The 27,245-nt window shown below is 38.1% G+C and overlaps 2 protein-coding genes across 2 annotated transcripts; one reads left to right on the top strand and one right to left on the bottom strand.

Annotated features, from left to right (window-relative positions):
• ift70 (intraflagellar transport 70) lies at window positions 1-20,447 on the top strand. The gene is made up of 19 exons (XM_062050291.1): window positions 1-204; window positions 1,343-1,408; window positions 3,694-3,903; window positions 4,948-5,004; window positions 5,108-5,243; window positions 5,331-5,435; window positions 5,513-5,641; window positions 7,313-7,362; window positions 7,641-7,793; window positions 7,868-7,933; window positions 9,097-9,150; window positions 9,362-9,427; window positions 11,031-11,107; window positions 11,259-11,466; window positions 12,982-13,053; window positions 13,122-13,225; window positions 13,295-13,373; window positions 16,605-16,734; window positions 16,826-20,447. The coding sequence occupies exons 1-19, from the start codon at window positions 157-159 to the stop codon at window positions 16,960-16,962; spliced, it is 1,947 nt and encodes a 648-aa protein (XP_061906275.1). The 5' UTR covers window positions 1-156; the 3' UTR covers window positions 16,963-20,447.
• On the bottom strand, window positions 17,008-25,697 carry lg06h16orf89 (linkage group 06 C16orf89 homolog). The gene is made up of 8 exons (XM_062050292.1): window positions 25,476-25,697; window positions 20,547-20,699; window positions 20,327-20,477; window positions 20,146-20,263; window positions 19,911-20,073; window positions 19,748-19,852; window positions 19,594-19,683; window positions 17,008-17,397 (listed from the first exon to the last, which is right to left on the bottom strand). Exons 1-8 carry the CDS (start codon window positions 25,651-25,653, stop codon window positions 17,294-17,296), a joined length of 1,062 nt encoding a protein of 353 aa, XP_061906276.1. The 5' UTR covers window positions 25,654-25,697; the 3' UTR covers window positions 17,008-17,293.
• Between the last annotated feature and the right edge of the window lie 1,548 nt (window positions 25,698-27,245).

The following is a 27,245-nucleotide window of genomic DNA, read 5'->3' as shown; positions in this document are numbered from 1 at the left end:
TCAGTCAAAGCTCCAACTTCCGGTCAGAGGTTGCTAGGTAACAGAAGTCGGCTTGCTGTGAACATAGCACAGACGCTAGCTAAAGTCGCTGCTGTTTCTTAAAGTTTAGGTTTATATTCGTTCGTTTTGATTCGTGAACACTATACATTTGGAATCATGATGACTATAAAAGATGGAGAATACACGGCAACGATCTACAAACTGGTAAGAATGTCCTGTGGCAGGAGTCGTCTGCTAGTTAGCTTAGCTTAGCAGCCTAGCTGAGTGTTCTTTGACAACAACTCATAGTTTAAACTGCTGCTCCAGTAATCATGTTAAAAATGAGTTATTCTTGCTCGTACACTGAGATGCAGTTTATTAATATCCACTAAAGACACTAGATTTATTTATGGTGTGAAGTTGATTGTACTAAGTTTAGGCGATGCTCATGTAACAGGTAACACAACCGGTATCATCCATCCATCCATTTTCTACCGCTTGTCCCGTTCGGGGTCGCGGGGGGTGCTGGAGCCCTCTCATTTACCGTAATGCCCCAAAAATGATAAATAGCGATACAATTCCATTCTCTATAAATAACCGAAATCCCCATAATTATTATTTCATTTAAAGACAACTCGAAATCAGACACATGCGCACTATTATAACTTGACATATCAAACATGGCGTACTAACACCATTAATCTTGCTCCAGGGGTTTACCCTCGGACTATACTTACTCCACAGCCATACATGTCACACTAAGGGTGACCGTATAAACAACGCCAACACTGTCATAACCATGTGCCATATAGTGAAACAACAATGACAAACACATTTCGGGAGAATATTTGCACCGCAATACAACATAAACACAACAGAACACATCCCAGAATTCCTTGCAGCACCAACTCTTCCGGGACGTTAGAAGTAATTTTTAAGAGCGCACTGCTGTGTTTAGAGGGAGACAGGTGTTGACAATATTGGAGACACTTGTCCCCACATTAAGAGTATACAGCGAAGGAGAAAAACGATATGTTGTTGCTTTCATTTTGACAATACAGCGTCCATCAGCTGCTGTGACATAGTTAATGAGGTGAGGAAACACACTGTCACTCCTGTTTTTTATTGTTGTTGGCCAAACTGTTGTACTGAACCACAAGGGGGCGTATGCATGCAAGCTTTGGAGCCCCTGCCTGGAAAGAAAATAATGTTTGCCTTGGTGCCCTTCTAACTTGCCCTGGTGCCCTAAAATATGGGCCCTCCTTTAAGGCAACACTTGCCTTGACCTTAAAAAGTACAAATTTGAGGCCTGTAATCAGTAAATAAATGATTGCTTCTTTTTAATTTAATTATGTTTTTGCAGATTAAGGACAGCCAGTATGTTGAGGCCATTCACATCTTAAACAGCCAACTTCAGAAGCACACCAGGGTAAGTGTTGCTACTAGACAAAAGTCATTAAAATGTAATGACTTTTACTATATCACAATATAAGTGTTTTATATTGGTCGATATTGATAATTATTGATCTTATTTATGACCTATAGAAAATAAGGACTAGGAGAAAAATATATTATATGTAAATGTTTGTATTTCACAATGCGGACGCTGTATCGATCCGTTGTGGTGAAGAAGGAGCTGAGCCGGAAGGCAAAGCTCTCAATTTACCTGTCGATCTACGTTCCCATCCTCACATATGGTCATGAGCTTTGGGTTATGACCAAAAGGACAAGATCACGGGTACAAGCGGCCGAAATGAGTTTCCTCATGGTGGCGGGGCTCTCCTTTAGAGATGGGGTGAGAAGCTCTGTCATCCGGGAGGAGCTCAAAATAAAGCCGCTGCTCCTCCACATCGAGAGGAGCCACATGAGGAGGTTCGGGCATCTGGTCAGGATGCCACCCGAACGGTGTTTCGGGCAAGTCCGACCGGTACGAAGCCACGGGGAAGACCCAGGACACGTGGGGAAGACTATGTCTCCCGGCTGGTCTGGGAACGCCTCGGGATCCCCCGGGAGGAGCTGGACGAAGTGGCTGGGGAGAGGGAAGTCTAGGCTTCTCTGTTTAGGCTGCTGCCCCCGCGACCCGACCTCGGATAAGCGGAAGAAGATGGATGGATGAATGGATGGATGGATATTTGTATTTCACATGTAACCTTCTTCTGATTATAGTCCCCTTGGCTATCAAGGCAGAAAGGAAATGTCAACACAAGCATGGAAAACAATTAAACAATTAATGTAAACAAAATTGTAAAATCACATTGAACACTTAACAATAACCTCCTAAAATGAAGGTGCAAAAATAAGAAATGCTTAATAAAGTGTAACAAAATAGTGCAATGTGTGAAAATGCAAACATAGGGAAACTTGAGAAGAACTATTTTCTGCGGGTTTAATGCCAGGAAGTTACAGCTGTGCTCTAAAGGGTGAGCGGTGTGGTGGGACGAGCGCCCTACATCATTTACAGACCACATTGGTCTGACTACTGCATACTTGACAACCCTCCCGTTTTTACCGGGAGACTCCCGGTATTCAGCGCCTCTCCCGATAACCTCCCGGCAGAAATTTTCTCCCGACAAACTCACGGTATTCAGCCGGAGCTGGAGGCCACGCCCCCTCCAGCTCAATGCGGACCTGAGTGGGGACAGCCTGTTCTCACGTCCGCTTTCCCACAATATAAACAGCTTGCCTGCCCAATGACGTCATAACTGTAGAATGGTCGAGGGCGAGTTCTTGGTTTCTTATGTGGGTTTATTGTTAGGCAGTTTCATTAACGTCCTCCCAGCGCGGTAACAACACACAACAACAGCAGTCACGTTTAGTCTACCGTAAAGCAGTTCGTCTGCCGTAAACAGCAATGTTGTGACACTCTTAAACAGGACAATACTGCCATCTACTGGATAGCCTCCAGAACACTGAAATTCAAGTATTTATTTTATTTATATGTATAATAAAAATAAAAATAAAAATAAAAATAAAATATATATATATATATATATATATATATATATATATATATATATATATATATAGCTAGAATTCACTGAAAGTCAAGTATTTCATACATATATATATATATATATATATATATATATATATATATATATATATATATATATATATATATATATATATATATATATATATATATATATATATATATATATATATATATATATATATGAAATACTTGAGTTGGTGAATTCTAGCTTAAATATATTCCCCTCTTAACCACAGGTCTCAAGGTTGGCAAGTATGGACTACTGTCTCTTTGAAAAATCCCAAAAACCGCCATACTGTCCAGGTGACTTCCTGTTTTATCCACAGTTTTTTTATTTTGACTTTCTCTTCTCACTCCATGCAAAGAATCGATTGCGAGACAACAAGATGGCGCGACCAAACATGATAGTTGACACTGTTACCTGATTGGCTGTTAGCGTGTCACTCCCATTGATCAGTGATCACTTCCTGCGTTGCTCGGTTACCAGCGAGCAAGGGCCTTTTTTTAATGCAACTAACCTTGCTTTGCTACTTCCGCTTTCTCCCAACAAAGAATAAAACAAATTATCAAACACTTTTTTTATTGCTATTGATTAGGTGTCTATCACAATATATGTTGATATCGTTTTATCACCCAGTCCAACATTAAATTGTCAAATTGTTGTTGTGATAAAAATGTGTTCTTTTGTTCATTCCTGTTTTTCCCTACATGTCTTTCAGTCCAGAGCTGCTCTGTCTCTGCTGGGCTTCTGCTACTATCACATCCAGGACTTCAGCAGTGCTGCAGAGTGCTATGAACAGCTCACTCAGCTGCACCCTGAGGTGGAGGAGTACAAGGTGTACTACGCACAAAGCTTGTACAAAGCAGGCTCGTATGCTGAAGCCACCAAGGCCTCCTTCGCACTGGACACAGCCACCAGTCACATTAAGGTCCAGTCATTTTTTCTTGTCTTACGCATTTGTTCAACAAGGACACGCTAGACCTGGGGTGTCCAAAGTGGGTTCCGCAGCACATTCTAAAAATACATTTTTTAAAAAACATAAAAAAGTTGAATAAAAGACAAAACAACTGAAATGTCAACTGCAATAACACAATAACTATTTAAAGCTGCCATTGTTAAAAAAAAAAAGGAATCAAAATCAATGCTGTTATTAGATATTATTGACCTATTCAAGGCGCCAATTACTTCACATCAAATATTCCACTTTAACATATTGCACATTTTGTGTGTTTGCCATATTAAAAACTAAGTTTTCTTTGACAAAAAGAGCATGAAATAAACAAGTAAAATTAAAAACATTTAAAAAAATAATTAAAACGAATAGATCTGAAGTTGTTCTAGAGAATTTACGTGTTCTAAGTAATAAAAAAAAAATGGAAGACCAATTTTTTAAATTTTTATGAGTGGGACTTTTTGGATCTCCAAGAATTTTAGTAGGGCTTTTTTTTCACTCATTTTATTAAAAAAAAAATATTTAAATCAATTGTGTTATGAATTATTTACCTATTTTAGGCTTCACTTACTTCACATCAAATATTCAATTTTAAAACATTTGGGGAGAAGAATATTGCAAAATTTGTGTAGGCTTTTTTTTTTGCAAAAAAGGCATACAACATTAAATACCTAAAGTTGATCTAGAAGTTGAATAATAAATATATGTATGACATATTTTTTGCAACGCTTCTGGGTCCCCGAGGCCAAACTTGAAAGGAGGTACAAAAAAAAAAGTATATACAGTATATATATATATATATATATATATATATATATATATATATATATATATAAATAAATATATATATTATATATAATATATTTATATTATAATATATATAGTATTGGTTTTGAAAATGAAAAATATCAAGCCCCTCCATGCTTTAATTTTCCAGTGGGTGGCACTCGGTGGAAAAAGTTTGGATACCCCAGCGTAGAAACTTTTCAAAAGTGTTCATTGTTTGTTTCTCCTCCACAGATGATCAAGCTGCAGGCCTCCATCAAATATTTTGAGGAGAATTATTCTGCTGCCAAGGTACCATGCGTATACATAGTTTGTTGACGTATTCATGTTTCGTATGTATGTGCCTGTGTAGCACGGTTCACATTTGAAGTACTGAAGTGTTCCATGTGTGCAGTCTCTGGTGGAGCAGCTACCCCAGGAGGACCCAGACTATGTCTACAACATGGGCTGCCTGCTCTATCAAGACGCCAATTATGAGGACGCCTGCAAGAAGTTCACGTCGGCCATGCAGGTGCTGGGATACGTACCTGGTAATCACACACACACACACTGATTTGACTGTTGGCCGCTGTTCCACGACTCTTTTTTTTTTTACTTCTGTCTTCTTTTCCTGTCAGCGCTGTCATACAACGTCGCGCTGTGTTACTACAAAATGAGCAACTACGCCCAGGCCCTCAAGTACATTGGCGAGATCATCGAGCGAGGCATCAGGGAACACCCAGGTAACAAGATGATGTTGCTGGAGCACAAATCCTGCATACTGCAGCTTCATTTTAATGACGACCTTTCGCCGTGCCAGAGCTGAGTGTGGGCCTGACGACAGAAGGCATCGATGTGCGCAGTGTGGGCAACACGCTGGTGCTGCATCAGACCGCCCTCATCGAAGCTTTCAACCTCAAAGCTGCCATCGAATACCAGCTGAAGAAACGTAAGCGCTTCATTCACTCGCTCAGTCAACCAACAGTCACATGACTGTCATCAGCAGCAAGAAAGAGTTCTGGAAACATCAGCACAAGATATACGAGAGGTGTCCAAAGTGCGGTCCGGGGGCCATTTGCTGCCCGCAGCTAATTGAAAAAAAACATTAAAAAAACCAAAACATTAACAAGTGGAATAATAGCGCAAACAGATTAAATGTAACGAGGAAAATATGCAATGTCGACTCTAATAATGCAATAAGTCTTTAAAGCTGTCATTGCTCCAAAAATAATAATGAATCAATGTTGTTGTTATTGACCAATTCAAGGCTTCATATCAAGTAATCCACTTTGAAAATGTTTTGAGGGAAAATATTGCATATTTTTTGTGTTTGCCATATAAAAGGTGTTCTTTGACAAAAAACGGCACAAAACAAACACGTTTTAAAAAAAACATTAAAACATAATAAAAACTTATACTGGATGGATATATCTTAAGTTAAAAGTTGTTGAAAGTAAATAATACATATGATTTTAGTGGGGGGTTTTAAACTGTCGTTGCTCAAAAAATATAATAAAGTAAAAATCAACGTTATGAAATATTGACTTATTTAAGGCTCCAATTACTTTACATCAAATATTCCACGTTGAAAAGTTTTTGGGGAAAATATTGCATATTGTGTGTTTTTGCCATTAAAAAAAATTAAGTTTTCTTCTACATAAAACCTATACAAAAAAAAAAAAATTGTATTGTCAGATAGACCGGAAATTGATCTTTAGATCTAAGCGTTGAATAATAACAATAATATAATAATAATAATAATAATAACAATATATAAATTGGCCCTAGTGTGTGAAAGTGAGTGTGAATGTTGTCTGTGTATCTGTGTTGGCCCTGCGATGAGGTGGCAACTTGTCCAGGGTGTACCCCGCCTTCCGCCCGATTGTAGCTGAGATAGGCTCCAGCACCCCCCGCGACCCCGAAGGGAATAAGCGGTAGTAAATGGATGGATGGATGTATACATGTATGTATATATTTGTAAATGTATATATATATATATGTATGAAAGGGACAAGCGGTAGTAAATGGATGGAGATGGATATATATACAGCTGTATATATACAGTATATATATATATATATTTATATTTATATATATATATGTATATGTGTGTGTGTGTATAAATGTATGTATATATATATATGTATATGTGTGTGTGTGTGTGTGTGTGTGTGTGTGTGTGTGTGTGTGTGTGTGTGTGTGTGTGTGTGTGTATAAATGTATGTATATATATATATATATATATATATATATATATATATATATATATATATATATATATATATGTGTGTATATATATACATATATATATTTGGATATGTATATATGTAAGTATATATAAATATATATGTATATTGTAATGATTTTGAAAATGAAAAATATCAATTTTACAGTGTGCGGCACTCAGTGGAAAAATGTTTGGACACCCCTGTTCTATACACTTTGATTGACAGATGGAAGCTTTCTATCACACCCTTTGCACATTGAATAGCCTTTCATGGTGAAACCTTGAGGCAGCATTTTACACCTCTCAATATGCTAAATATTTTAAATGTATGCTTCATTTTTTAATCATTGCCATGTGAATAAATGTATTGACTACTGAAATGTTAATTTGCAGTGAAAGGCGCTCAAGAGGCCTTGACAGACATGCCGCCACGATCAGAGGAGGTAACCACAAACCACTATTGTCCTCTCACTTTTCAATGTGTCCTCTGTCCTAATTGTCCTCTCAACAAGGTGCACAACCAGTGCCCTCTAGTGGAATGTATTATAAACGGCATGCAGCCAATTCAAGTTTCCTTTTTATTTGTAATAATCTTGTACGTATATTTTCTGGAGTCGTCACATGACTTGACTGAGGAGCTGGCAGCCATGTACCATAACATGGACAATCTCAAATGAAGCTATACGAGTACATATATTTCTAACACTGGGCTGTCATGCAGGAGCTGGACACGGTGACGCTGCACAATCAGGCTCTGCTCAACATGGACTCCAAGCCATCGCAAGGTTTTGAGAAGTTGGCTTTCCTGCTGCAGCAACCGTCCTTCCCTCCCGTCACTTTTGGAAACTTGCTTCTGCTCTACTGCAAACATGAGGTGCGTCTTTACTCAAGAGTTAAGACATTGAAACATTGGTTGACGTAATCCCACTCTGCCTCTTCCCTTGGCAGTATTTTGACCTGGCAGCCGACGTCCTGGCAGAAAACGCCCATCTTACCTACAAATTGCTCTCTCCAGTAAGACACGCTCCTCACATGGAACCAAGTGGTGTTTTAGTAAACAAAACACACCCTACAGCAATGGTGTCCAAACTTGTTGACTCGGGGGCCGCATTGGGCTAAAAACATTTGTTCGAGGGTCAAAAGCAGACTGCATGTAAAGTAACTATATATATATATATATATATAATATATAATATATATATATATATATATATATATAATATATAATATATTTAAATATATAGATATATATACACGTGTATATATACATATACATATACAAATATATGTATATACATATAAATGTGTGTTTGTATGTATATATATGTGTATATATATATATATATACAATATATACAAACACACATATATATTTATTTATGTGTGTATATATAGATATATATTTGTGTGTGTGTGTGTGTGTGTGTGTACATATTATATTAATATAATGGATATATCATTAATAATTAATATAATTGGAAATTAGGAGTCTGTGAAAGTTCGACCTTTACCTTTACCTTAAAGTTTTGTAATTGATCAGAAATATCAAGCAGCTAAAATGCGGCAAACATGAATAAGCGGTTCTCACATCTCTGTGAAACGCTTTGAGTGTCTACAAAAGCGCTACATAAATCTAATACATTGTTTTTATTATTATTAAGTGTGAAGAGTGTTTTGCATTTTTCCTATCATGCTTTGTAATGGATTTAAATGGGTGTGTAATTTGGAATTTTGTATGGACGTTTTTTATAATGTCCACAGAGTTTGGTGAGCAGGTTGTGTTATGTGTGACCATGTCTGTTGAAATGTTGTGTTGGTTAGGTTTATTTATTTTTTCTTTCTTTCTTTTTTTTTGCACCATGACTAGGGAAGGTTGTTTGCATTTGATCATAGAGTAAATGCTGCGCACACTCCCATTCATAGCATAATTAAAGGTCATTGACCTGAATTTCTCACATTCTCCTCTAGATGGCAACATAATAGCAGTATCAAAATTGGCAGACTATTAAAATGGGTGCAATCTCCCTGAGGGTAAAATTAATTAAACTCATGATGTCTCGCGGGCCAAATTGAGTAAGTTGACGGGCCGTATTTGGCTCGTGGACCCTAGTTTGGACACCCCTGCCCTCCAGTGTGTATTTGTTGTTTACATTTCTTGTGATTTTTGCTTTTTCTAGTATGAATATGAGTTTCTAGATGCCTTGTTGACCTGCCAGACTGCACCGGAGGAGGTACAGTAACATAACACACTGCAGGTGCATCTTGCTTCTATTACACTTGTAAAATCGTGTGTGTGTGTGTGTGTGTGTGTGTGTGTGTGTGTGTGTGTGTGTGTGTGTGTGTGTGTGTGTGTGTGTGTGTGTGTGTGTGTGTGTGTGTGTGTGTGTGTGTGTGTGTGTGTGTGTGTGTGTGTGTGTGTGTGTGTGTGTGTGTGTTTGACAGGCATTCAGGAAGTTTGATGACATGATCGGCAAAATGACCGAGAAGTTACGCAAGCTGGCCAAGCAGGTTGTCTGCATCCTTTCCATCAGCCTTAGAAGACGTTTTTTGTCTTTATTATGAAGTACATTTAGCCGCATAACTCAATTTACGAACTTAATTAGTTCTTGAACATGGTTCGTGAATTGCAAAGTTCATATGATGAAGCAGTGTTCCCCATAAAAAACAATGTAAACATGAATAATTAGTTCTAGCCTCAACAAAAGTCCCTATTTTAGTAAAAGAATGCACACTTTGAAGACAATAGTATGTATATATAGTAAAGTTGTCAAATTATTATTTATTTTTAAATCAGATTAATCACATTTTGGAATCTGGATTTATTATGATTAATCACAGGTGATTAATCGCTTGCATTACCTCACTATTTCTACACAAATGCATTTTATTATCAGAATGTCATCCAAGAACATACTTAAAAGTTTTATTTGAATGCATGTCATTTATTTGCACAAAACTTGGTAACAGTTTTCATCTAAAGTTCTTTCAGGGTATATTTTGGAGTGAAATTTGCCAGCTAGCACACCAGTCAGAATCTCCTCAATAATTTTTGTACTGTCGTATGCATTGATCTAATCCCTGATTTAGCGGAGCTTGTACGGTCAAACTAAATTGCAATATTTATTTAAGTGTGTTCATGATTAATGTGATCTTTTTTTGTGGTTATTCACATAAGTTAACACTTTAATTTTGATCTATATACATCAATATATACATAGACATAGATATATGTGTGTGTGTGTGTGTGTGTGTATGTATATGTATATGTGTATATATATATATATATATATATATATATATATATATATATACATATACATATACGTGGGTATATATAAATTATATATAAATGTGTATATACATACACACACTTATTATATACACACACACACAACAATGTATATATGTGTAAATAAGAATGTGTATACTGTATATGTATGTGTGTGTATATATATATATATATATATATATATATATATATATATATATAGTATATATAACAATATAAAATAACAAGGTGGTTAATGGATCAACAATCTCTTCATTATCAAAACAACACAACAACAAGCTAAATGCGCGCACACACACAAACACTCACACACACACACACAAAAGTCCCTTTGGTGCTCTCAAAAACGTTAACAACCATGTTGCTACGATCATTTAAAAAAAAAAAAAAGTTCAATACATTTTACCTTGCTGTCTGCGAATGGCAAGCAGAGAGAGGAGGACATGGGTTAGAGAGGAAATGTGTGGGTTCTCTCTCCTCTCTAAGTTTAAGTCCACAGTGATTCCCTCTTTCTTTCCAGGCTGGTTTGTTGCCTTTTTTGACACATATTGCGGAAGCAAAATAGACAAAACGTTGAAAATAGCGAGAAAGGAAACACACGCTGAAGCACTGAGGAGCACTAATGGACTGTGTAAACAGAATGTGACGTAGGGGGCTGCGCTCCACCAAAAGGGCCGCTCCCCATGTCTCCTGTAAAATGAATAAAAGAAGCGTCCATACACAGAGAAATGGTTCGCACACAGAGGCATATTTGGCGCAGTCTCAAGTCTCAGTCTCTTATTTTAATTTCTGTCAATGAGACTTGTTTGATGCTGATTTCAGCTGCAGGATGCCAAAGCAGTCCGTGACGATGAAGGACAGAAGAAAGCCCTGCATGAGTATGACACAATGCAAGAGAAGTGAGAACACACACATTGCTTGAAAGTCTACGGGAGCATTCAAAGCACATTCTCTTCTTCTGTGCTAACTGTTAAATACATAAATAAGAGGAATTCTTGCGAGGATTGCATGCACCTCCGCCCATCTTGACGGCCTTGCTTCTCTGCCAAGGTACATCGTGGTGCTGATGGCCCAGGCCAAGATTTACTGGAACCGGGAGAACTTCCAGATGGTGGAGAAAATTTTCCAGAAGTCCATGGAGGTGTGCAACGAGGACGACACGTGGAAGCTGAACGTGGCCCATGTGCTCTTCATGCAGCACAAGTACAAGGAGGCCATCAGCTTCTACGAGCCCATCGTCAAGAAGCACTACGACAAAGTGAGTGACACTTGAGCAATGTGGGCGGAGCTAAGAGGGGCGCGGCGTCGGCTGACACGTTGCCTTTGTGTACAGGTGGAGGAGTGTAGCGTGCAGGAGTGTCCGTGCACGTGCAAACCTTCGGTAAAATAGACTTAACAGCTTTGCGGTGCATTTTTGTGTTTCTTTTTTTCTTTTTTTCTTTCCTGTAGTGATGTCCAAAGTGTGGCACGGATCTAATTTTTTACGGGCCACGGCACATTTTAAAAATACATTTAAAAAAATGTGTAACAAAAGAGCAAACAGGTAAAATGTAACAAATAAAAGTTACAATGTCAACTCTAATAACACAATACCTCTTTAAAACTGTCATTGCTCAAAAAATGATAATGAATAAATCCATGTTGTTATGAAATATTGATATAATATAAATATAGTCAATTATCCATCCATTTTCTACTGCTTGACCCTCTCGGGGTTGCGGGGGATTATTTCACAACAAATATTACACTTCGAAACAATTTTTTGGGGAGAGTATTACATATTTTGTGTTTGCCATATAAAAAATTGTTTTCTTATATGTCAAAAAGGGCACAAAACAAACAAACAAAAAAAACATTTCAAAAATTAAAATTTATAAACGATGGATGGATCTGAAGTTGATCGAGAGATTTAAGTGTTGAAAGTAAAACAAAATGTATGACTTATTTTTAACACTTTTATGAGTGGAGCCCTTTTGAATTCCTAAGAATTTTTGTGTTGTTGTTTTTTTATCTCTGCTCAAAAAATAATAATAAATTAAAATCTATGGTGTCATGAAATATTGACCTAGAAGTGTCTTTTCATGTTGTCCTCGCCAGTTTCGATTCCTAAATGGATGTCATAAGTGCACCAACTTGTCGGAATACCTACTCAGACTTGTTCTGTCTTTAGAAAAGAGAAGTGTGGGGATGCCTTATTTGTATTTGACTTTATATATGTCTGGGTAAAATTTTATTAAACAGAACAGTTTTCTTTTAAGTAATATGAACATTTATCAGAGCTGTTTATTTATTTTATGGAGGAATGTAATTAAGCATAGAACTCGCACCCTATATTATTAAAAAAGTTTGGAATTTTAATCGAGAATTGTTTTGAATCGAAAATCGATTCTGAATCGAATCATTACCCCCAAGAATCGAATCAAATTGTGCAGTACCCTACCCTAAGATTCACAGCCATTATATATATACATATACATATTTATATATTGTATTGTATTGTATTGGCTCTACAAATTAAAAATATGAGAAAATGGCCCCTGCATGCTTTATATTTTCAGTGTGCAGCCTTCAGTGGAAAAAGTTTGGACACCCCCTGCTTTACTGTGTGCAGTGTTACTTTTGTGTCTCCTGGAAAATCCTGTAATGTTACAAAGGAAAAAGTAATGGTTGTGACCTTTTAAGGAGTTTTCACATACTTAACAAGATGGCAAAGTATAGCCATTCCTGCAGCTGAAAATTGGCTAATGATCCATGAAAATGTGTGTTGTTGCAGATCTTGGACGTCAGCGCCGTGGTCCTGGCTAACCTGTGTGTGTCCTACATCATGACCAGCCAGAACGAAGATGTACTTAGAATGCAGGACTATTGAATAAGACGGTCTTATATTATCTTCACGTTCTCCTGCTCCTCCAGGCTGAGGAGCTGATGAGGAAGATCGAGAAAGAAGAGGAGCAGATTTCTTATGTCGATCCAGATAAGAAAGTCTTCCACCTCTGCATCGTCAACATGGTGATCGGGTGAGTTCAGCAGTCAATCTCATACCAAACTGTGTTTTTTTTATGTTTATTTATTTGGTTTATCTTCAGCACGTTGTACTGCGCCAAGGGCCACTATGATTTTGGCATTTCTCGTGTCATCAAGAGCTTGGAGCCTTACAACAAGAAGGTTGGCTTTTTGAATGATCTGTTACTACTTGGGTTACAGTCGTCCCTCATTTATCGCAGCTAATTGCAGGCCTGAGCCACCTGACCATGGCGAACAAATTGCAGCAAAGTATGATTATTAGTAAAAATTTAAAAAATTAATAGTTAAAGCCTAGAAAACTGTTTACGACCTTATAAACATTTTTAAACCTAATAAGAGATTTCTAAAAATGAAATAACAGCCATATGTCACCTTTACACTAACCCCATATAGTAGCCTTGAGCCTATGGTTGTCACCCGGCCACTACAACATATCCACTACGTGGAAATACTTAATCACATCCTGGGTGATTCCTCTAAGTTAGAACTGGGCTTCCATGTACTGAAACCACAGGCGTAGGTTTTTCTGCAAAAACTTGGTCAACTTGACACTCGCAGCTACGACCATTAGCCATTTTGTTGGCATTCCTTGTTGTTAGCATTGTTTGTCTCATAACTCACGCCAAAATAATGTCATGTTGAGCTGATGATGTCGAAGATAAAGTACATCTACATAGTTCATCTCCACTTAGCATCGCCCAGACCACTGCTGATAGCTGATAGCAGTGTTGTTAGCATCAAATGTGTGCCGGTACTGTTGCTTCTCTTCTTTTGATATCGGTCATGTCAATGTCTGACCAATGTGAAGATGTGCTATTGATGAGGCAGGGGTTGAAAATTAAGTGCATCAAAAAGTTGTTCTGCAAAGAGTCGGTCAACTTGATTGACTCGGGGAAGATAGCACGCCAAGATTAGCCTCTGTGTTGTTAGCATTGTTCAACTTTAACCAGGAAATGGAAGTCCTTTTTGGTGAATAACTTAATCGATCGCCACGCCGTAATATTAGATAATAAGACAAATACTGCCCTGTAACAAAAGGTTAAAATGTCTAAAATTGTCCTAAAATCTTATAAAAGGTCTTAAATCCGATTTTGAAAGGTCTGAAAAATCTATTTACGGTCCTTTTTTAATGCATAAACTTCAGTCTGGCTTTTAAATGTTCGATTTTTGAGGACGCTATAATGTTACCCCAAAACGGAACTAAACTGGGCTACCTGTGCTGCCCGGTCATAATTAATCGCGCACGGCCTAGTGTGCTGTGCGGGCGCACCGATGCGTTGTTACAGCTTACTTTACAATACCACAATTAGTTTATAATAGAGTTTTATGGAGTATTTAGTTAGTTTAACCATATTGTTTCCTATGTGAAACAACAGTGAATTATTTCATATACTTACAATTCATCCTGGCCCTCTGATTTTCCTTTGTTTTTGTACTTTCTTGTCCGTATGGATATGAAGTGGTCTAAAATTATATTCATTATGGTCTTAAAAAAAGTCTTAAAAAGTCCTACATTTGACGTGTTGAAACCTGCAGAAACCCTGAATAAACCAAATACATACTTAAAGAAGAACTGCACTTGTTTTGAAATTTTGCCTATCGTTCACAATCATTATCAGAAACAAAAAGACAAAAGGTTTTTGGTTTGTTTTGCATTCCAACATATAAAAATCGTCTCGTTCTTGGTGGCTAGCAATGCAGCTAATGGGAGCAATCATTTCTACCTCTAAATCACTTTAAAAATGCATTCAAAATCCGTCAATAATACTTAATTTACATTCCGTAACCTGTATAATAACCAAGCTGTAGCGACATTGTTATTGTAAGAGCGAACACGGAGGAACTCTTTTTCTAGCGTACTAACACATCGGGATGCTTTGGTATTAGCCGTAAAAAGCTAACTACGGCAAGAGAAAAATTACCTTCTACGTCAGCACGAAGCGCGTTTGAGTTGGTAATGCACAACACAATGTGATTGGCCAATAATCTGTACTGACTGAAAAAACATAAATAATCATATTACAGTATCTGTAAAGTATTAGCCCACATTTCATGTTTTGTTTGTACACAGCTAGCCAGACAGCATATGTACTGTTCTGTACGGTGATGTGCTGCATGTATTATGAACAATAGTATAGTGACTTACTCGATGGTGAAGCCGGCAGGGGACGTTTCCAGTTGATTTGGGCACTCCAATAATTCGGCATAGCCTGGTTCAAAAGTTCCAGATTTTCAGCGTGACCAAGACGCACCAACCTCATTCTCTCGGCTTCCGTCTGCTCCAACTTCTAGAAGCAGCAGTTCATCCTCCGTATATTCAGCTTCAAAAAGATAAGGTCGTAAATCCTCATTTGTCCAAAAATAGTTGTCTTTGTTGTCTTTTGCCAAGTCTTCCATGATTAGAAAACACACTTGCGTGTTTGTTTGTGGAAGTAGGAACACAGTAGATGCCAGAAGACGGATGTGCGCTGCTATGGAAACGGAAATAAATGCGCCAGAGAAGGAAGTCCCGCTGTTAATTAAAATGATTAAAACACTGTAAATATTGTTTATATTACGTAATGTTTTGAACGTGTCTGTTCTTACATTATATTGACTGTGTTCTTGTCCCTCATAATGGATTGTGCACGATAGGCAAAATTCCAAAAAAGTGCAGTTCCCCTTTAATTTAAAGGGGACCTATTATGCAAGACCAACTTTTCTTACGTATGGGTACCTGCTTTTTTGCATTTGGCATCGCCATGAGTCCCAATAATGTGAAACCAAACAATGGAGGCTTGGTGGAGATATTTATAAAACAATCTTGCCTTCCTTCATACTTTCTCCTCACGAGCCGTTTTGGATTTGTCCAATTCGTGACGTTTTTCCTAAGTGTGACATCAGCGTCCTGAAGAACTTTGCAGGAGTCCGCCGCTGTAGTCAAAATAAGTCCCTTCTTTTTCTCTATCCTCTTGTGGGGCAGCCTGGCTCGTAAATGCACATACATGCTATACTGTTGCCATATCTAATAAAAAATAGCGTATAGTTCTAACTTATATCTGTCAGTAGACTGCATATGGAAGCGCTAAAAAGTACAACATGGCTGACTGGGAGAAGACGCTGTTAAAGTGGAGGCACGTACAAAACGGCACTTCCTGAAGAGACAGTCAGAAAGAGGCTTGAAGACGGTCTCTAAAACAGTTGAAAAAAATAATAGAATGTAGTTGTAGAAAAAACATCATAAAATGACCCCTTTAACAATTAATTTAAATGCATGGAATATGCTTTAATAAACCTGGATGTAGTGAAGCGTGATGTGGGACGACTGTAGACCCAGGAACAGTAGGCCCCGCCCCTGCCAGTGAATAAGCAGTCAGTTCTTGTTGTGTGTAGCTGGGGACCGACACGTGGTTCTACGCCAAGCGCTGTTTCCTGTCCCTGCTGGAGAACATGTCCAAACACATCATCACACTGAAGGGTGCCGTGGTGCAGGAGTGCATTCAGTTCCTGGAGAACTGTGAAGGTGAGTCTCTCACAACAAACTCGTTAGTGTGCACGGACTCATCAAGGAAGCCAGATGTTTGCTCTTCATTACGGTGTTCTCTCCGCATCAGAATACGGCAGGGAGGTGCCCGCCATCATTGAACAGCCTCTGGAGGAGTCCCGTGTTCAAATGGGCAAGAACACGGTCACCTATGAAGCCCGGCTCCTCAAGGCCCTCTTCTACAAAGTCACCAGCTGGAACGAGTGACGTCACCGAGGCCTACAGCCTGGATTTAAACACCCGAGACACACGCATGTTAATTTATTTATTTGGGATGTGGTGTTTCTACATACATTCATGGTTCATACTTTACACAAAGCCTGCCAAACTCCTAAAACACTTAAGTGCTTCACATAAAAAAACAGGCAGCTTATTTGTTTTTCTACTCCACGTTGCAGAGGACTCCATGAAGAACTACATGGGAACTGTTGTCTGTGAAGATGTACGATTCAGTTCTTGGTCTGCCAGGAAGAATGTTTCCATTTTGGGCCAGAGAGACCACCTCATGCCCAGCATGGCTGTGAGGGGCCAGAGAGGTTCACGACAGGGGCCTCTTGGTTATGTCCTGCTCTGCCAGGTAGTAGTTTAAATATCCTCCCAGGGCGCCCACCGCCACAGCGGTCATGTGACTGGAGCAGCCGTCTGAAAGCAGAAACGAAAAAAAGAATATGAGAAGAACAGTACACAGGGGGTGGGGGGTTTCAAAATAAAATTACCTGCCGTCAAAAGCTGTTGTGTCGGCAATAATATATAATTCTTTATTGTTATCATTATTACCCTAGGGCAGCTGTCAAACCTGTTTTCATTGAGGGCCACATCACAGTTATGGCTGCCCTTAGAGGGCCTTTTGTAAGAGTAAAAAATACATGAATATAAATTTATAGGAGTTTGCCTCTTTATATTACGCAATTAATTATATTTTTTTACATACGCTGTAAAGAAAACAGGAAGCTAAGTCGCCAGAATTTTACGGTAACATTTACGATGATTTTTACAGCATATCACTGTAAAAATGTAACAGTAAAATCTACAGATGTTTTATGTTGTATTACTGTAAATGTAAAAATGGTCCCACAGGGTTTTTTTTTCCCATAATATGGCAACTGAGCGACCAGTTGTTTTTTTACCGTACAATCTATTGCTGTCTTTACAGTGTACAATTTGATGGATAACTTGCTTGGGAATCATGAGTCACACAGTTATTTATTGGTAAATATTTTTATATGAATGAATAAAACTGTAATGTATGCTAATGTAATTATTTGTTGCATTGTTAGATAATAATAAAGGTTCAAAAGACTAAGTTTTTATTTTACTGCTATCAAATGATAAAAATGTTTTATCACATTAATGACAGTTTTGAATTTTGAATAATCATTACTAATCACTGATTATTTCTCGCCTGCATAATTTGAGTTAACTTAAAACTGACGTATGCATTGATCGTATAACAACCAGATAAGGTAAATGAGCATGTACAGTCGAAATAAATTGCATTGATTAAGCTGCGTACTAACAGTGCATCTGGAAAGTATTCGCAGCGCTTCACTTTTTCCACATTTTGTTATGTTGCAGCCTTATTCCAAAATGTAATAAATTCATTTTTGTCCTCAAGATTCTGCATGCAATACCCCATAACGACAATGCGAAAAAGTTTGTTTCGGAATTTTTTGCAAATTTGTTAAAAAAATCAAAAACAAATAAATCACATGTATTCACAGCCTTTGCTCAATATTTTGTTGATGCATCTTTGGCAGAAATTACAGCATCAAGTCTTTTTGAATATGACACCACAAGCTTGGCACATCTACTTTTGGGCAGTTTCGCCCATTCCACACCTTTCAAGCTCCATCAGGTTGGATGGGAACCGTTGTTTTTTCTCCAGGATGTCTCTGTACAATGCTGCATTCATCTTTCCCTCTATCCTGATTAGTCTCCCAGTTCCTGCCGCTCTAAACCACCCCCACAGCATGATGCTGCCACCACCATGCTTCCCTGTAGGGGTGTTACTTGCCTGGTTTCCTCCAAACACGTCATGCTTGGCATTCACGCCAAAGACTTCGATCTTTGTCTCATCAGACCAGATAATTTTGTTTCTCATGGTCTAATAAGCTTTCAGGTGCATTGTGGCAAACTTTTTACGAAGAAATGTCTTCCGTCTGGACACTCTACCATACAGGCCTGATTGGTGGTTTGCTATAGAGATGGTTCTCCTCTCTCCACAGAGGAATGCTGTAGCTCTGACAGGGTGACCTTCAGGTTCTTAGTCACCTCCCTGACTAGGCCCCTTCTCCCCCGTTCGCTCAGTTTAGACAGCCAGCCAGCTACAGGAAGAGTCTTGGTGGTTACAAACGTCTTGTATTTACGGATTACGGAGACCACTGTGCTCATTGGGACCTCCAAGGCAGTGCCTCGAGACAATCCTGTCTGTAGGTCTACAGAAAATGTCATGCTTGGTTTGTGCTATGCCATGCACTGTCCAGTGTGAAGGTGTGTGCCTTTCCAACTGAATTTACCACAGGTGGACTCCAATTAGGGATGATCAGTTGAAACAGGATGCAACTGAGCTCACTTTTGAGCTCCATCGCAAAGGCTTACTTATGTGTACATGTCATTTTAGTTTTAAATTTTGGATACATTTGCACAAAATCTCTTAAAAAAGGTTTTCATGTTGTCATTAAGGGGTATTGTGTGTAGAATTGTGAGGACAAAATGAATTTTTGTGATTATATGCAAGTTAACTTTTTGTTTTTTCAAAATAAAACTACTTCCCGTCAAAGCAAATAACTTTCTCTCAGTTTCTCCCTAGCAGTGACTAACAATCCAGTTCAAACCCACCAGGAAGTATCTTCTCCCTCCTCTTCACTCTGTGGTGAGGCTGCAGCTGCTCCAGCAGCTCGTCTCCGATTATCTGAGAGATGACGCTCCCTGAGGACACAAGTTGGGCTTAAGTATGACACAACAACATAAATAATGTCAGATGGTGACTCACTGTCGCGCCCAAAGCAGCCCAGCTCGCCGTCCTGCAGCCGCAAGATGTGCTGCAGCCAGTCGGCTTTGTAGAAGTCGGAGAAGCCGGCCAATCCACAGATGAGGACTGGGAACGTGCAGCGGGTCAGAGAACATGGACCACAAGCGATGGGACACAAACTCACTGTTCTCGATGAAGATGTCGACCGTCTGCTGGGTCAATCCGTCCGAGATGATGTCCTGGTTGGTCTTCATCATGTTGGAGCAGAAGATCTTCCGGTAGCTGAGTTCCGTCATGTTGGTCCGGGATGCTCGCGTGTCGCCCTTCAGCAGGTTGGAGCAGCCTTTCTGGGAGCGACACGCAAAAAACCCTGAGAGGACGACGAGAAGGTTTCTCCTTCGTGCTTCGTGTGGACTCACCATCTTCCCGATCATGAAGTAGAGCAGCTGGTGGGACAGCGAGTAGTAAGGGCAGCCGAAGCGAGTCATGGTGTCCCGACAGGGTTTGGTGACGATGCAGGGGGTCCCCTTGGCTTTCCTGCAAACATCACATCACTTTGTCTCCTCCATCATGGGAGTCCCGCCCCCTTTTTGCTCCTACCAGGTGCCCAGCAGCAGCGTCAGACACTTGTCGCTGAGCTGCTCGTCGTAACACTCGCTGGTGTTGGCCGAGGGGTACACCAGGCTGGGGTCTGTGGTGCTCCACTCCTGAGGAACTTGCCAGAACGTCCAGGTGAGGAGAGGCTCGAACTCTGCAGGAACAAAACGAGACGTTTGGGTTGACATTCCTTGTTTTTAGAGTTTTGGCTCCGGAGCTTCACCTCGGTAATATTTGGGGTCGTTCTGCTGCAGGGCGGCGATGGCGTTGTCGAAGCTTCGGTCCAGACGTTTGACCAGATCCACGGAGGCCGCCCTCTGAGCCCAGCTGACCGGGTCCGAGTGAGGCCACATCCTAACCGCCTCCTTCAGTTGAGCTAGAAAACAGTGACACCACACACACACTGGAGTCCGGGTCAGCTGGTAAAAACACGATATTGATCACAGGTGTCAAACTTAAGGCCAGGGGGCCAGATCTGGCCCAACACATCATTTTATGAGGCCCGGGACTAATGTGCGTCAATAAAGTGCTTCATTTGTTCTTTCAATTTCGACAAAAAATAACAATTTTATATTCAATTGCAGTGGTCCTCAAACTGTTTTCCCCAAGTACCACCTTGGAAAGCACTTGGCTCTCCAAGTACTGCTATAACAATCAACATTAGTAGCCGAGTAGGCCTAAGTCGGGGGTCGGTAACCCGCGGCTCTAGAACCACATGTGGCACTTCAGTGGCTCCCTGGAGCTTTTTCAAAAATGGAAAAAGATAGGGGAAAAAATACATATTTTGTTTTTATATGGTTCCTGGAGGAGGACAAACGTGACACAAACCGTCGTAATTGTTAGAAATCCCACTGTTTATATTAAACATGCTTCACTGATGAGAGTATTTGGCGAGCGCCATTTTGTCCTACTAATTACGGCGGTCCTTGAACTCCCCATGGTTTGTTTACGTACAACTTTCTCCAACGCTGCCACAGTAAGACGTGTTTTATGTCACCCCTTCTTTGTCTCATTTTGTCCACCAAACTTTTTATGCTGTGCATGAATGCACAATAGTGAGCTTTGTAGACGTTATTGACTTTTTGTAGTGCTTATCAGGCATGTTTGGTCAGTGCATGACCTCAATTAATCGATGCTAACATGCTATTTAGGTTAGCATCATTATGCCTTGTTTGTAGGTATATTTGAGCTCTAAATTTATTTCACTTATGTCCTCTGTATATTTAATTTATATTGGCATGTCTCATGACACATTATCTGTATGTAATATTGGCTGCATTTCTGACAGTTGTTTGTGTGCACTTATAGACCACAGCAAACGTTACACAGCTTGCAAAGATTGTAACAAATCCATTCTTTAACTTGGAAACAAACATCTATACCTTTGGCCATTCTGAGCCAGTAACTTCCAGGAGTTATATCACCCTCTGAGAAGCCTTTGTTTTACTGTTTTCCAATTTTTGTTTAAAATGTGTAGAATAAATATTACATTTCAACATTTCTGTCAACGAAGATTTGCATCAGCCTGGGACAAATAGTCATGTTGATAGTAGGCTAATATAGCTAATATAGACACTTACATCATGTGTTGCCTTTCTTATAACACTTATACAAGGCGTTTAGTTTTGTGCGGCTCCAAACAGATTAGTTTTTTGTATTTTTGGTCCAATATGGCTCTTTCAACATTTTGGGTTGCCGACCCTTGGCCTAAGTATTCATTAAAAACAGCAGAAATGTTATTGGTCAAGTACATTTAATAGTTTTGGCTACTTTAACATTACAGTTTCAACAGTAACACTGTGTTTGAATATATGAATATAAAACACTGTCCTTTAATCAAGTAATTATTTAGCATACCGTGAGATGGAGCCCCTACCACTGTTTATTGCATATTTTCTAAATGCTATAGTTATCTGATTATGCAACAAGAAAATTTACAGAAAAAAATAATAGTATGAAGATGACAGATTTATGCTGTCTTTAAATTGAAAGGGAGTGGTAATTTGTTGTTGGTGACACCTACAGGCCACAATAATTTATTACGTTAGGCTAATGCCCTGCTTTGCACAAATAAATATGCTGCAGGACTGCTCGTATTTATTAAGCTTACAGTATATTGGACATATTTTAAGCAAGTCAGTATCGTATGATCATAGTTTTTTGCTGATATCGGAGCGATATCAATATCTGATCTGGACACACCTAACATCTGTTTGTCACCTTGATTTATGAGTTATCCACCAGTGAAAAATAAACAACAATTATAAGAGGATTGTACATTTACATTCATATTTTCACTGTTCCAAACGGCCCTGCAAAAGTGCAAAGGTTATTGTGCAAACTGTGAAATTGTGTGTGCTACTCGTTTTTTGATAACAAGTGCAAAAGTGGTGCAATATTCCATTGAGGTTTTTGTGTGTAGCCTTAATTCCCTCCACATTCATGACATCATACGCTCCAAGCTGGGCTGTTAGGTTACGTTGTGGAATATGCAGCACACAAATACAATATGAAGGTATACTGTACTTTTTATTCCTGACAGTCCAAATATGTTGACGCACACGTACAGGGCGGAGGACTATCTATTCGTCGTCTCTTATTGCAGTAGGACTTCACGGTTTTGAGAAAAATCATGATTGCAACTTTTCCCTACAAAATTGCGATTAGATTTGAGATTTTTATATTTTGTACATGTAAATGCATAAAACAGCAAAAATATTGAGTTTTGATTGATTGATTGATTGATTGATTGATCAGTCATCAACAATTGAGAACAGAGAAATGGATATTGGAACAGTGTAGGTCTGACTTGGTAGGATATGGACAGCAAGTAGTGGGCAGAGAGAGAGAGAGAGAGATCAGAAGGCATAAGAAAAAGTATCTGCATTTGATTGTTTACATTTGATTATTATATATATATAATATAGAAAATATTATATATATAATAATATATATTATTATATATTTGTAGCTGCCTGGAGGTGTACTTTTATTGCGGTTTTGAAGGAGAATAGAGATGCCCTTTCTTTTATACCTGTTGGGAGCGCATTCCACATTGATGTGGCATAGAAAGAGAATGAGTTAAGACCTTTGTTAGTTCGGAATCTGGATTTAACGTGGTTAGTGGAGCTCCCCCTGGTGTTGTGGTTATGGCGGTCATTTACGTTAAGGAAGTAGTTTGACATGTACTTCGGTATCAGGGAGGTGTAGCGGATTTTATACACTAGGCTCAGTGCAAGTTGTTTTACTCTGTCCTCCACCTTGAGCCAGCCCACTTTGGAGAAGTGGGTAGGAGTGAGGTGGGATCTGGGGTGGAGGTCTAGAAGTAATCTGACTAGCTTGTTCTGGGATGTTTGGAGTTTAGATTTGAGGGTTTTGGAGGTGCTAGGGTACCAGGAGGTGCATGCGTAATCGAAAAAGGGTTGAACGAGAGTTCCCGCCAGAATCCTTATGGTGCTTTTGTTGACCAGAGAGGAGATTCTGTAGAGAAATCTCGTTCGTTGGTTGACCTTTTTGATTACCTTAGGAGATTCTGTAGAGAAAAGTGAAGGAAGACATGTTACTTTTAGACTGCAAATCAACAAACTTTAGAGCCGCTCTTTAGCGCCACCCTAGTGGCTCCCTGGAGCTTTTTCAAAAATGTATAAAAATGGAAAAAGATGTGGGAAAATATATTTGTTGTTTTAATATGTATTTTGTTTGAGAACCAACATGACACATACCTTCCTAATTGTTAGAAATCCCACTGTTTATATTAAACATGCCTCACTGATGAGAGTATTTGGCGAGCGCCGTTTTCTCCTACTAATTTCGGCGATCCTTGAACTCACCGTAGTTTGTTTACATGTACAACTTTCTCCAATGCTGCCACAGAGAGACGTGTTTATGCCACTCTTTCTTTGTCTCATTTTGTCCACCAAACGTTTTATGCTGTGCGTAAATGCACAAATACGAGCTTTGTTGATGCTATTGACTTGTTGGAGTGCTAATCAGACATGACTGCAAGGTAATCGATGCTAGCATGCTATTTAGGCTAGCTGTAAGTACATATTGCATCAGGTAGCTTTGTGTTGTTGCAACATGGTATATTTCACCTGTTTGCCCCTTTATTTTACTTTTTAATGTTTTTTAAATACATTTTTGGAATGTGGCGCGGGTCATTAAAAATTATCTGCAGGCGTTATAAAATTATCTTTGGACTTAGACTTAGGCTTAGACAAACTTTATTGATCCACAAGGGAAGTTGTTCCACACAGTAGCTCAGTTACAAAGGATGGAAAGGGTAAGGATGGAAAGGATAATGCAGGTATAAATTAGACAAAAAATGTACCATAGCAATATAATATAATATAATATATATATGTATATATATATATATATATATATATATATATATATATATATATATATATATATATATATATATATATATATATATATATATATATATATATATATATATATATATTTATATATATGTATATATATATATATATATATATATATATATATACATATATATATATATATATATATATATATACATATACATATACATATATATATACATATACATATACATATATATATATATATATATATGTATATATATATATATATATACAGTATATATATATATATATATATATATATATATATATATATATATATATATATATATATATATATATATATATATATATATACATATATATATATATATATATATATATATATATATATATATATATATACCCCGAAAGGGACAAGCGGTAGAAAATGGATGGATATCTATATGTATATATATACATTTACACCCCTGATGCATATGATTTATTAAATCTCTCTGTGTGCATTTGTCACTCTGTGTTGTTAGCATTCTGCTCATTTCCAATATATCTTCCTGACTTGTGTTGTACTTTTTTTACGGCATGCATCCGACTTGCAAACACGACTCGTTGATAGAATGGTATCTTTTCCACACATTGCATCATGGCTTTTACTTGAGGTCATCCAACACTATCCGAGTGTTCCCAGTATTACACGTGTACTACACTGATACAATCGATACATTGTTTGCGGTTCGTGCAGTGACATTGCGGGCCTGCAGGAGGACACTGCGCCACGACAACAACAAGCCCTGTGCACCCACCCTGCAGCAGGAGGAAGCCCACCACGCCGTCCAGGTTGATGTGTTCGTGCTGGCGCTCCAGGAACGACGCGCCCTTGGAGAGGCTGCCCAGCACGTCATCGATCACCTCCGCCAGCGAGCAGCCGGCGGCGGCCAACAGCGCCAGCACCGCGGCCAGCTGGAGCCGAGACGTCCGCATGTTGTGAGACGAGCTCCGGTGACGTTTTAACGGAGGAGGGGGCGGACTCCGGGGCGGGAATGAAAAGCTGACGTCATGTAGAAAAATCCCGTTATTCCCCTGGGGAAATTAATAACATAACTAAAGTATGAGTGTAATAATGATAATTCCACATATATGTCATCGAACTATTTGTAATTAATCAAACGCATATGTTCCTTAAATCCCACCAGAGGGCGACAAAATAGTGACGTCAGCGACGTATGTCATGAAGTCCAGTTAACGTTCTCACGATGTTTATGCCTACAATTAGAAGACTTTTAGTTGTTTGACTCAACTATTTTGCGTGTTTGAATGCAAATTGGAGTTACTGTTATGCAGTGAAACTACTGCCAAAACTCCACAAACACAAAAATATTTTAATTCACGCCCAATGACTCGCAAGTAATAAAAAAACAATTTTCTTCAACTTAAAAAATGATTCGCGTGCATAAAACCAATTTTATACAGGCATAAAAATGATTTGTAACTATGAAAACAATTTTCTGTAAGTAAATGGTCTGCAATTGTAAAAACTGTTTTCTAAGAAACAATAGTATAAAATCAATTTTCTACAACTTAAAAAATGATACGCAAGAATAAAAACAATTTTCTGCAGGTAAAAAATTATTTGCAAGTATAAAAACTATTTTCCACAATTTAAAAAGTGAAACGCAAGAATAAAAACAGTTTTCTGCAAGTATAAAATTATTTGCAAGTATAAAAACTATTTTCTTCAATAAAGAAAAAACATTTGCAAGGATAAAACAAGTTTTAATTAAATGATTCACAAGTATAACACAATTTTCTTCAATTAAAAATACAATTCGCAAGCATAAAACAGTTTTCTGCGGGTAAAAAATTATTTGCATGTATAAAAATAACTTTTAATTAAACAATTTGCAAGTATAAAAACAACTTTCTGCAAGTAAAAAATGGTTCGCAGTTTTAAAAACAATGTTCTACAATTTAAAACATGATACGCAAGAATAAAAACACTTTTCTGCAAGTAAAAAATGATTTGCAAGTATAAAAAACATTTTCTTAAATTAAGAAAAAACATTTGCAAGTGTAAAACATGTTTTAATTAAACGATTCACAAGTATAACACAATTTTCTTCAATTAGAAATACAATGTGCAGGCATAAAACAGTTTTCTGCATGTAAAAAATGGTTTGCAAGTATAAAAACAATTTTCTACAATTCAAAAAATGATACACAAAAATTTAAAAAAAATTCTGCAAGTAAAAAATGATTTGCAAGTATAAAAAACATTTTCTTCAATTAAGAAAAAACATTTGCAAGTATAAAACACGTTTTAATTAAACGATTCACAAGTATAACACAATTTTCTTCAATTAGAAATACAATGTGCAGGCTTAAAACAGTTTTCTGCATGTAAAAAATGATTTTCATCTATGAACCTTTTTTTTCAATTAAACGATTTGCAAGTATAAAAACAACTTTCTGCGAGTAAAAAATGGTTTTCAAGTATAAAAACAACTTTCTGCAAGTAAAAAATGGTTTTCAAGTATAAAAACAATTTTCTACAATTTAAAAAATGATACACAAAA

This window comes from Entelurus aequoreus, linkage group LG06, assembly GCF_033978785.1.
Source record: "Entelurus aequoreus isolate RoL-2023_Sb linkage group LG06, RoL_Eaeq_v1.1, whole genome shotgun sequence".
NCBI classification, from domain to species: Eukaryota; Metazoa; Chordata; class Actinopteri; order Syngnathiformes; family Syngnathidae; genus Entelurus; species Entelurus aequoreus.
This window is presented reverse-complemented; position numbering and strand designations above follow the sequence as displayed.

Coding starts and splice junctions, on each gene's coding strand:
- ift70 (XM_062050291.1), top strand. CDS start 157: ATGATGACTATAAAAGATGGAGAATACACGGCAACGATCTACAAACTG. Junction 7,934..9,096: donor CCTACAAATTGCTCTCTCCA/GTAAGACACGCT, acceptor TGCTTTTTCTAG/TATGAATATGAGTTTCTAGA. Junction 11,467..12,981: donor TCAAGAAGCACTACGACAAA/GTGAGTGACACT, acceptor GTGTTGTTGCAG/ATCTTGGACGTCAGCGCCGT.
- lg06h16orf89 (XM_062050292.1), bottom strand. CDS start 25,653: ATGCGGACGTCTCGGCTCCAGCTGGCCGCGGTGCTGGCGCTGTTGGCC. Junction 20,478..20,546: donor CGACCCCAAATATTACCGAG/GTGAAGCTCCGG, acceptor TTGTTCCTGCAG/AGTTCGAGCCTCTCCTCACC. Junction 19,853..19,910: donor CGACATCTTCATCGAGAACA/GTGAGTTTGTGT, acceptor GCACGTTCCCAG/TCCTCATCTGTGGATTGGCC.